The 10,260-nt window shown below is 44.7% G+C and overlaps 1 protein-coding gene and 1 long non-coding RNA gene across 3 annotated transcripts; one reads left to right on the top strand and one right to left on the bottom strand.

Moving 5' to 3' along the window:
- Positions 1-1,582: 1,582 nt before the first annotated feature.
- LOC124681897 (common plant regulatory factor 1-like) lies at positions 1,583-8,252 on the top strand. 2 transcript variants are annotated; one of them, XM_047216677.1, is made up of 12 exons: positions 1,583-1,729; positions 5,230-5,307; positions 5,601-5,645; positions 5,740-5,832; positions 5,927-6,010; positions 6,485-6,612; positions 6,731-6,776; positions 6,863-6,911; positions 7,129-7,298; positions 7,531-7,608; positions 7,834-7,959; positions 8,035-8,252. In XM_047216677.1, exons 2-12 carry the CDS (start codon positions 5,248-5,250, stop codon positions 8,248-8,250), a joined length of 1,095 nt encoding a protein of 364 aa, XP_047072633.1. In that variant the 5' UTR covers positions 1,583-1,729; positions 5,230-5,247; the 3' UTR covers positions 8,251-8,252. The 2 variants fall into 2 exon arrangements, with proteins under 2 accessions (XP_047072633.1, XP_047072632.1); XM_047216676.1 differs by lacking the exon at positions 1,583-1,729 and having other exon boundaries at positions 5,118-5,307.
- On the bottom strand, positions 2,427-3,414 carry LOC124681898. The gene is made up of 2 exons (XR_006996073.1): positions 3,140-3,414; positions 2,427-2,977 (listed from the first exon to the last, which is right to left on the bottom strand). It is a non-coding gene; the product is annotated as an uncharacterized LOC124681898 (long non-coding RNA).
- Positions 8,253-10,260: the final 2,008 nt, after the last annotated feature.

The raw sequence follows: 10,260 nt of genomic DNA, 5'->3' as shown, positions 1-10,260 counted from the left end.
ACACACAGTAACTAATAGAACTCGAAAAACCACACGAGAAAAAAGACAGTCGCCGTTCTAAACCCTAGCCGCGTCCACTTCAGCCTCCTCCATAGATCGATTCCCTCTCATTCGGCCGGCTTCGCCGACGTCGGGAGGAGTGGGGAACCCGATCTATGCGTGGAGTTTCCAATAAAAGTAGTGTTTTCGGTTGATTATGTTAGGATTTTGGTAGTCGTCTTCTTGTTGGTTTCCCCTCAATGTAGATGACATCGTCCGCAATAAGTGATCTTCGGGCTTTCATTCGACGACGAGATCTCCTTTTTGTCAATGGTGGTGTTGAAAGATTACAATCTTCTAGGTATGGGTCTTCAGATCTTGCTTCGCCAGACCGATTTTGGATCTTTTATCGCTGTTGCCGCGAGGAGGATTATCCTTGCAGTTTTTGTCCCGGCTGCTACGTCCTCGACAATGGTGATTCGTACTCTCGGCTCTCCATCGACGTCAACGTGGCTAGTCGGTTGTTATTCTATGACATAGTAGTGTTGGTACTCTTACCGATGTCGATTGACTACTTTAATGGTTCTGCGCGTGCACGTAGCCTTGGCATTGCGGCTCAAATTAAAATTATGGGAGAACGTTCGTCGGTATTTACAGGTTTACGGTTAGTTATCTATTTTTTGCTCTCTTCAGAAGAGTACAAGATTGTGTTCTGAAAGAAGAAAGAATTTGAAGACCTCGAAAATTTGTTAGTATCTTTTAGATTTTATGTTGTAATCGTTGAAGTCAGCTCGTGTATTTCTACTATGTATTATTTGTTACTACGAATATATTCCCTTTATTCTTTTTTTACTAAATCTGAGTCAATTAAAAAAGAACGGAGCGAGTATGTGGTATTGATTGTTAAAAAAAAAACCTCAATCCAACACACACCCGATCGCCGTCCGCGTGTGCAACGTGTGGAAGGCTGGAAGCTTCGTCCCGTCATGTCCGTGGTGGGTCCCAGCGGTACCAGACACCATGTCACCCACGTGATTGGTATACCCAGCTGGCCATGGCCGGAGAAAGCCTCCGAGGCCAGAGGGACGCGTAGCTCGGCACAGGCGTCGCCGCGTGTATGGGAGGCAATGCGTGGCACGGTGGCAGAGTGATGAAGAATTAACAACTCTCTTGGCCAGCCCAGCTCATCCAGATGCCCAACTGCCAGCTCCGGCCCGCTGCATGCCCAAACCAATCGAACGTGACGAGAAAGTTGTTACGACCAACAGTCGCCACGAAGCTTTCAGGAACCGCTGCACGTCACCCAGATTGCGCTTGTGTGCTGATACCCGTCAGATGATTCAGAGATCGCCGTGCATTTTACTCTTGCAGCGACCGAACCAGTGAGTAGAGTAGCAGCCAATCAGGGCAGGGCACCTCTAGGCTGATCCGAGCCTGTAGCCAAAAACTGCCCTTGCCTCGGTGCTACCCCAGGTATGAGGCGCCGACGCGTGCCCCGGTGACGAGGCAGCCACCTCTCCTCCCCCTTCCCTCTCCCCCAGGGCTTTGCCCCCTCCACCCTCTCCAATCAAACACTTCCCAGCAGAGTCGCATGCGCACGATAGAGAAAGGCACACCAACAACGCCGCTCCCACCTCACTCGTAGCAGCCTCTCGCGCCTCCGCTTCATCACCAGCTCGGCTTCTCCACCACCGGCCTGTCCGAATTCTCCGGCCCAGCTAGCTCCCCGCCGCACGCCGGTTCAGTCCAGGTACGTTCGTCCCGTTGCTCCTCACAGGGTACTATCACCGTACCGCGGCCATGCCCGCACTCCCCTAGCTAGCTCCCCTGGAATTGCCCGCGCGCATCTCTTACCATTTGTGTTATAGCTAGCTGCTGCCTAGCTTCAATCGGATCGCCGGCGAGGGGAGGGTGATGAGAGAGCTCGACCTAACCCTTCGTCCCGTACTGGGTTTATATGCGGGGAAGCATGCTTGTGCAGTTGCGCTTAATTACTCTAAATATATATATACGTACCAATTCTTCTGGGCATGAAAAGCGCAGATTTTGCAGCACCTACAAGTGGGACGATTGCGAAATGAACGTCTCTGTCGTCCAGGTCGCCCTCGTCGTCTCCACGCGTCACTTTGCCTCTCTGTGTTCGTTGGATGTCAGGATGCAAGTGGACACGTCCGTGGTGTCCGTCGCACTAATTGCAGCAGCCGTGTAAACAGATTTACCTGTCCGCGGAGTCCGTATAATTAAGTTCAGCTGTCCGCGGATATCTGCCGGTCATATACGGACGCGTAGCTCGCTTTCGCTGGAACGGGGACATGACGGCCTCGTCTCGCTAGCGTGCGCGATCAGATGGATGGCTACTTGGCTAGCTTGTATACTGTTTCTCTAGCCTCCCCACAAATGCAACGGGCTGCTCCTTTCTAATTGTAATTCGTTGTTACAAAAATGTCTAGATATCAAAAATAGGTCTTCACAACAAACTTGCATACAGTCCCTATTTCATATTCATGCAATCAAATATTTCATATTACATAGGTTAAAACATACTCCCTCCATTCGGAAGTATAAGACGTTTAAGGCTTCTCATCACCACCCTCTGACTCCTCGCCATCGGCGATCAACATCAGCAGCACCTCACCATAGCAGGACACCTTGCCGACTCCAGCTGCCCGACTCTAGCAGAGAACCTGGACAGCTCCTAGCAGCAGGGAACCGTCGGTTCCAGCACGTGTTGTTGCTCCGGCGACAAAAACTGTGACAACGGCGTTTTCCCGCTCCAGCTGCTCCGATCCTCCATGTGCACACGCCATCCTCCAGCTGAGTTCAATAAGCTCACTCGCCCTTGCTTCTCCATGCTGGTTGTCATTGTGCTAGTAGGAGAAGAAGTCAAGTTTCCCCACGCCGTTGGAGAGCAGATCCATCACACCCACTGAATGTCAATGGCCATGCCTTTCAGCTCCGTGAGATCAGATAGGGTATAGTCTTGCTTTGCCTTCTCAACCTGACAAGAATCACCAAATCTTCATCAGAAAATTCTAATGCAATGCCTTCAAGGCTGAAACCACCACACTGCCACTAAATTTAGCAGATTTCAAAATGCAGAGATTCAGAGTTTCAGATGAATCAAGGGAGTAGAATGTAAGGATGGAGCAAAGAATAATACACAATATGCAAATGGCATCCATTAGATGTACTCTGATCTGTGACTCGTTGGTAGTCACACACAGCAGAGATAGCTTCTTTCAACTCATTCTCGTCTATTTTGAGATCTTTGAACAACAGTTGCCCGAACTTCTTATCTGTTGTGAATGCTCTCAGTAGGTGCTCAACAGATGCAAAATCATCAGTAGCCTGCAGGACCGATGTGTTGTCTATCCCAGCTTTCGAAAATATTCTGTTGCTAAACCTGAAAGTGTGGACAGACATTCATGTCAGGATGACAGACCTTCTGAGACCCTGCGATGAGCTCCTACCTTGGGTAGAGGGGAGGCACTGGGACGAGGGGGGATGAGTGTGGAGGGCGGCGACGAGCTGGGTGCAGGCTAGCAGCGAGGAGCGGGACGCCGGCCCAGCGGTGGCGAACGGCGTGCCGCCATGTCCTATCCATAGCTGCCATGTTTCCGGTACGGAGGGTACGGGGGACGGAAACGGGGGACGGGAATCGGAGGATGAAAAAAATAGGAAACACTAGGGGTACACATCTCTAGATCGAATCTTATACGTCGGGGACGTGAACCGAGTCATTTCGGTACGGTGAACCCGGTACGGTAATATGTTACGGGAAACGTGAAAGAAAATGAAATCTTGGAAGAATAAGATCAAATCAAATCCATGGAAGAAAACAAAATCTCAATTCCCATCAGACCTTTCTATGAGATTCTTACCTAGATTTTCCTTCGACTTCTCCAGTTCTTCGTGGCTCTGCTCCAAGAATTCCATGGGATGGGAGTACTTATAGAAGATTGGAGAAGAAATCGAACGAAATCAGGGATTCTTGCTGCCTCCATTGATGCAGAATTGAAAATTGGGAAGGGAACGAGGAGTCAATTGGAAGAGGAAAAGGTAGAGCGGCTCGGGACTCTAGCTTTGGAGTAAATACGATTTGGGGAAGGGGAATTTTTGTCTCACCGTTCTCCACCAAATCGATGAACCTGTGACGATCCGGAAACGTGAATCCGCTGCGATTTTGACTGAATCGAGGGGCGTTTCCGAATCCGTTTCCGGTTCATTGAATCCGGTACGAGGGACGGACCACCGTACCCCGAATCCGGCTGCTATGGTCCTATCGAGGGAGGTGGAAGTGGAGATACTGCGGTTCCAACTCTGTTTCGTTCTTCTTGTTTTTTTTTTCGCAGGACAGCCGGACCTGGCAGGCTCTGCGGGCACCGTCCGTAAGTCCGTATAAAATACAGGGCCCATCCGTGACGTCGTTTGGCTATTTTGACGGACACGGACAAACAGATTCCACGGACGTCCGCGTCCATTTGCATCCTGAGTTGGATGGGCGTAGCTTTCAGCCCATCTAATCAGCTACCTCTTCGCTGGGATCATCGTCGTGCACCTGAAAAGGATACGGGAGGGAGGGACGATCTGCTGGTCCGGCTTGTCGACTGGCGCCTATAGTGGTTTTTTTTTTAGATTAGTGGTTGCCGTGTCGTAATCATGATTTTATCAGCACGGCCATGCTGCGCTTACTCCCTTCCTATTGGCATTAGACGCAGTATAATAAGGGTTGAAAAGTATCTGAAAACTATAGTATCAAGGTACCTAGTGATTGGTGAATGTGCTCTGACCGAGGCATGCCACAAATGAAGAGAACATATATATAGCTAAAGGCTACAAATTCAACTATGAATTCAGACGCCGTACTATATTACTATGCAGTTGTGGTGTTTATAGCTTCATCTTTTGTCCGTTCCAAACAAGCTAGCCTGACCAAGGATTTGATTTCCCAGCCAAAAGTGGACTTGCGCAATAAGTTGCTGCCAAGCATATTAACATGCTTTATTCAATTGTTTTATGCATAAGAAACATAGCAGGAGATCTTAGAGTCAGATACTTTTACCTGATGTTGGAGGCCTTAGACCTGTATGAACAGACCATGCTTTATGTTGGCACTACTTTTAAGTTTTAACAGAAACATTAAAATTTTCCGGCCAGAAAGAAACATTAAGTTTTACAAGAGCTCTCTTTTGTAAACTGTATTGTATATTTAAGTAGTCTCAGTTCTCAACATCGATACGGTATATGCAGGCATTCATAAAAAGAAACATGGGGCGTGATGAAGCTGTAGTTACTCAGAAGTCAGGAAAACCACCATCACCTCCCAAGGTAAATTCTAAAATGTATTTTTTTAGCATAATGGTTGCAGAAATTGACTGAACCAGAGATTTAGTACTTTCAAACCTATCCAAGGGCAAAGATGGACGGTTGAATGTGTAAATTTCTAATGCCATTTTCCCTTTAAAGATCAGCTCTGCAGGCAGTAAATACTTGTATAATCAGTGGATTTGTAGATGTGTAACGCCTAGAATCATTTCACGATGAACTTATCACTTAGTATAAGGGAGTTGAGTACTTAAAGGTGTGGTGTCTAAGTAGTAACTGTCCACATTCATTCGCAGGATCAGCCAACTCCTTATCCCTACTTTGATTGGTCAGCTGTGCAGGTTAGGTGCCTCAGTTTAACATTTCTGCTGATAATTGAAGGTCAGCATTTTCTTGAATAATTCTAACCGACATGAAACATTACAATCCTTGCAGGCATATTATGGCCCAGGGTTCGTGCCGCCAACATATTTTGGCCCTGGACTACCTCCAGGACATGCTCCTCCGCCATATATGTGGGGTCCTCAGGTATTAGTCCTAAACTCCATGTATCAAAGGATGGTCTACATCTTTGATCATTCTAACTTTTGAAGTTCACCCTCTCTGCCTCTCGTCTCTGCAGCCTCTGCCACCATCTGCTTTGGGGAAGCCATATACTGCGATGTACTCGCATGGTGGAGGTTTCTCGCATCCCTTTGTGCCCCTAGTAAGCATTGGTTTTTTTTTTCACTTATGTCTAGTCTCGCCCTTTGGTATTATGCTACTACAGTTAGTTTTCAGAAAAAAAAAGTAAGTGTAAGGCATGGAAACTTATTTAGGAGAAGACCTAGTAACTAGCTACTGCAGTCTAGAAGTAATTACGATATTACTGAAATCCCCACCCTTGCTTGAAAGATATCTCAACATGAAAGTCATGTTGTATATGTATACTGCATGTGGTGGTGACTTTATTAATTTAAAGTCGGGCTCAGCTTGAGCCTTCGTTCTAAAAAAAATGTATACTGCATGTCTTCTAAGTTTGATCAGATCATGATAGACTTGTTTTTTCTTCATTCTTGAGTCCTGGATTTTTTAAATTCTGTTTCACTTGTGTGTAAATCTTATACTGTATCACAGATATTTTTCTCATTTTTTTCATTTTAAAACAGTTTTCTGACAGTTTATTTTATGTTGTATTAAGATGGTGAACCCATTGAGCGCCGAGCCTGCAAAATCTGTAAACAGCAACGCGAACAGTCGAAATATGATAGTGAAGGAAGTTGATGGGACTGCTATGTCTACTGGCAGTACAGATAGTGATAAAACAAGGTAATACTGGATTTCATTACATGTATTTTCCAGTCGATAATTTAACTGTTCTGTTCCGCCATGCATGTGTTGTTTTTCAGTAAGCTGAATGCCTTAGCATCTTATTCTGCCAATGCAGTGGCGATTGCAGCCTAGGAGGATCCAGTGACGGAAACAACCAAAAGGTATTGTTCTGTGATTAATGTTTTGATGATATCTCAATGAGCAGATAGTTACCATGTGAAGGTGTTTGTCTTCATTCATTGTTTAGGCAAGTGGAACTCCCAAGAAAAGGCGCGTAGATAACAGGCATATATCAGGTATTCAACTCAAACACTCCTGTACTGACCATGTAATAATACAATCATCTTGTACCTACTACATTGCCAATGATGCTCATTTCAATTGTCTCATGCACCGGCATGAACTTTGTGCTCATAGAATTTTCTTGTTATTTTGTAACCTATAGTTTTTTAATTCTACACCTACGATAATTCAAGTTTGCAGATGACAAAAAGGCTTCACGTTATTTTGTAGGAATAGAAACTTGTCGGTCTTCAGCAGCTAATGATATAGCAGGGGAACCAGGAAGACTGGCAACTCTGCCAAATCTACGCATTCCAGATAGATCAATCAAACCGAATGCATGCTCTGTTAGTGACTTCGGTGTTATTGGCACACCAATATCAGCTGAATCTCCAGACCAGGTATGACTGCTCTAGTTTTTAGTTTTTATTTGTTTGAGGCGTTAGTAAATCGTGGACTGAACTGGTATTGTTAACCTCTCCCGTGTTTCTTTAAATGATGTTACTACTACCTGTTCAGTGGTGCATACTTCAGATGGCTATTTCTGTTTCCTGGGATCAATTCTCCTCAAATTGCCTGAAACACTTACAAGTTACATAATAACTCTAAATCTAATCCTTCTTGAATTGGCAGGATGGCAGAGAATCTAAGCGTGAACGCAGGAAACAATCAAATAGGGATTCTGCACGACGTTCAAGGCTGAGGAAGCAGGTATACTAACGCACTTGTATGTTACGGTGTAACTATGTTGTCAGTTGTCTTACCTTCAAATGACCCGTGGTGTCTCGATGCATTGGGCTCATTGTGTTCCTCTTCAGTAAAAAGATCTGCATTTATAGATGAAACTGGAAGCTCAACTGGAACATATACATTCTGCTCGTAAAAAACGAGGACACTCTTTCCTGATATGACAATTTTACTTATTTGTTTTTTCAGGCTGAGACTGAGGAACTGGCTAAAAAAGTAGAGTTACTAACGGCAGAGAACACATCCCTTAGACGTGAAATAAACAGGCTAACAGAAAGCTCCAAGAAGCTCAGTTCAGAAAACTCTGCTCTAATGGTACTTCATGTTTTGATGATGTGACTACTGAATTATCAAATGCCTCAGTTTCCTGAAACCCTTACTGTATCGCAGGTGAAACTAACGGACGCCACGCCAGATCAAAGGCAGGAGGTGTATCCAGACCAAACGACCGAACAACCAGCTCGAGCTGTCAAAAATTTCATGCCAATGATCGACACCACCACCCCATCAAGGAGTAGCGAGCACATGGCTATGGGACACGGCGCTCCCAAGCTTCGTCAACTGCTTGGTTCTGGCCTGGCAGCCGATGCCGTAGCTGCACGTTGATCTGGCGTCCTTCCGTCGACCGTCGTGCTCGGACGCATGCATGTGGCGCGGTGATTTTTGTAAACACAAGCTGCTCGCTGGATCAAACTAGGCACGATCGATCTGATCGCTGTACACCTGTAAATTAATCGCCTTTGAGTTGAGATGGACTTCCAACCATTCGGCCGAGATATTTTTCGAAGGAACCCGCACCAACATATAGTTGTATCTTATATGGCCCTATCTATTTGTTTTCTGAGTACTTTTGCGCTAATGCTGTATACTTGTATCAGTTTCTCTGTTCATTGCGGGCAACTAGGGCTCTTTTATAAACGAGAAAGCTGTCAACTCCCAGCTGTAATACACATGTGAAATTGGAAAAATTCATGTGAAACTTTTGTTGCAACTCATGTGCAACTTCTAGACCAACATGAAACTGGAAAACTCCTAGACCAACATGAATCGTGAGTAAATCTACTCTTCTCATGTGCATGATACGTGTAAAATGAAAAGGATAATTAGTTGCAACTCATGTGCAACCCCAATACCGTCAAAATTAAGGGCAGGCCTCAAATCCGGCCCATGAAGAGGCTTGTGCACCTTGGAGCGCGGAGTGAAGCATAAGACCTTGAAGGGTGTGTGCTTTGGTGCCCTTACCCTTAAGTCGTCAACGGTGTGTGAAAAGGGATTTGAACCTCCTTATAGGAGGTTTGAGGAAATTAGAGACACCAAAGCTAAAGAAAAGATTTCTTGAACCACGCCAACTTGATTCAATTTTAAGCAGTAGAAAAGTGGTTATTGGCAGGTGAGTGTGTAGTGGAATAGCTAGAGGGCATATGGTAAAAGTTACGGATATATGTTTTATGGGTTATTTGTGGTGCGTCCTACGCCGAACTCACACAATGTAGGGAAAGCACATCCGAAATCAGTTGGTCATGGGTCCTTACTATTTTATTCTCGAACCGACCCACCAGTGTAAATGGTCTTCCAATGTGATTTGTGTAAATGGACCACTGAGATCACTACAAGGCCGATGTGGAAGATGACCAAAACTTCTTGTAGCTAATTTGGTGGTTATTTGGGGAAAGTGAAGAATGCTCCTCCTAGTTTTGCCACCATCGAAGATTATGTGAATTTGTTGTTTATGTTAACTAGTCTCATTTTTTGTGTGAATGTGTCTCATATGGGTCAGCACAAACTGTTTTTTTGGAATTTTTAAATGTAGGACTACATTGCACAAGAAAGGTACGTCAAATGAAGCTAGTGGTGAACTTACCTCACACTGACACACCACACACTTGCAACAACTTTGTCTATGACCATTAAAATTAGAAACTTACGACATGAGAGTTGTGTGGAACTACAAAATGAAGCTAGTGGTTGAAGGAAATTTCAAACGATCAACCACGCATGATCAATTTGAAAAAATTAGTATTAGAAAACTAAAACTTGAAATTGAAATTGAAGAGTTGCAATTAATAGAGCTTAGAATTTATTGCTGAAATAGACTCACGTCATCAATCTGCATATTTTTCATTTAGATGATCAAGAGAGTAGTGAGAGAGAGGGGGAGGGTTGAATGAAATATGTAACACTAATTAACACACATGAACACGTTAGGAAATAGAGATCTAATAAGCACTTTGTCTATGGCCATCAAATTGGAAAACTTACACACAAACGTTGTGTAAAACGACAAGATGAAGATGCACCTCCATGGAAATTTCAAATGGTCTACCGCGTGCCATGAATTTAATGAAATTTATTTTAAAAAAGGCTCCGAATATGAACACAAAAGTTAAGAGTAACATTTAACGAAACTAGGATGTGATAGCAGGAACGAAATCACATCAGCGATATCTATCATTTCCATGTAGAGCTTATCTTGAATCGAAGCACTATTGTGTTGATTAGAACATGTGAGGTGAAGGATATTAATGAAGGTCTGGTCTTAATTGGTTGTGCCTGCAAATGACCTTGTTGAAGTCATTGTTTTGAGAGTGCAGATTCCGGACGCCATCTTGGCAGTGG

Source organism: Lolium rigidum, unplaced genomic scaffold, assembly GCF_022539505.1.
Source record: "Lolium rigidum isolate FL_2022 unplaced genomic scaffold, APGP_CSIRO_Lrig_0.1 contig_58541_1, whole genome shotgun sequence".
Classification (NCBI taxonomy): domain Eukaryota; kingdom Viridiplantae; phylum Streptophyta; class Magnoliopsida; order Poales; family Poaceae; genus Lolium; species Lolium rigidum.
Note: the sequence above shows the minus strand (reverse complement) of the source record. Positions and strands in the feature narration are given on the sequence as shown.

Excerpts from the sequence above, each read along its gene's own strand:
- LOC124681897 (XM_047216676.1), top strand. The coding sequence starts at position 5,224 with ATGCAGGCATTCATAAAAAGAAACATGGGGCGTGATGAAGCTGTAGTT. Across the intron at positions 5,308-5,600 it reads AACCACCATCACCTCCCAAG|GATCAGCCAACTCCTTATCC; the intron begins GTAAATTCTAAA and ends ATTCATTCGCAG. Across the intron at positions 7,609-7,833 it reads GTTCAAGGCTGAGGAAGCAG|GCTGAGACTGAGGAACTGGC; the intron begins GTATACTAACGC and ends TTGTTTTTTCAG.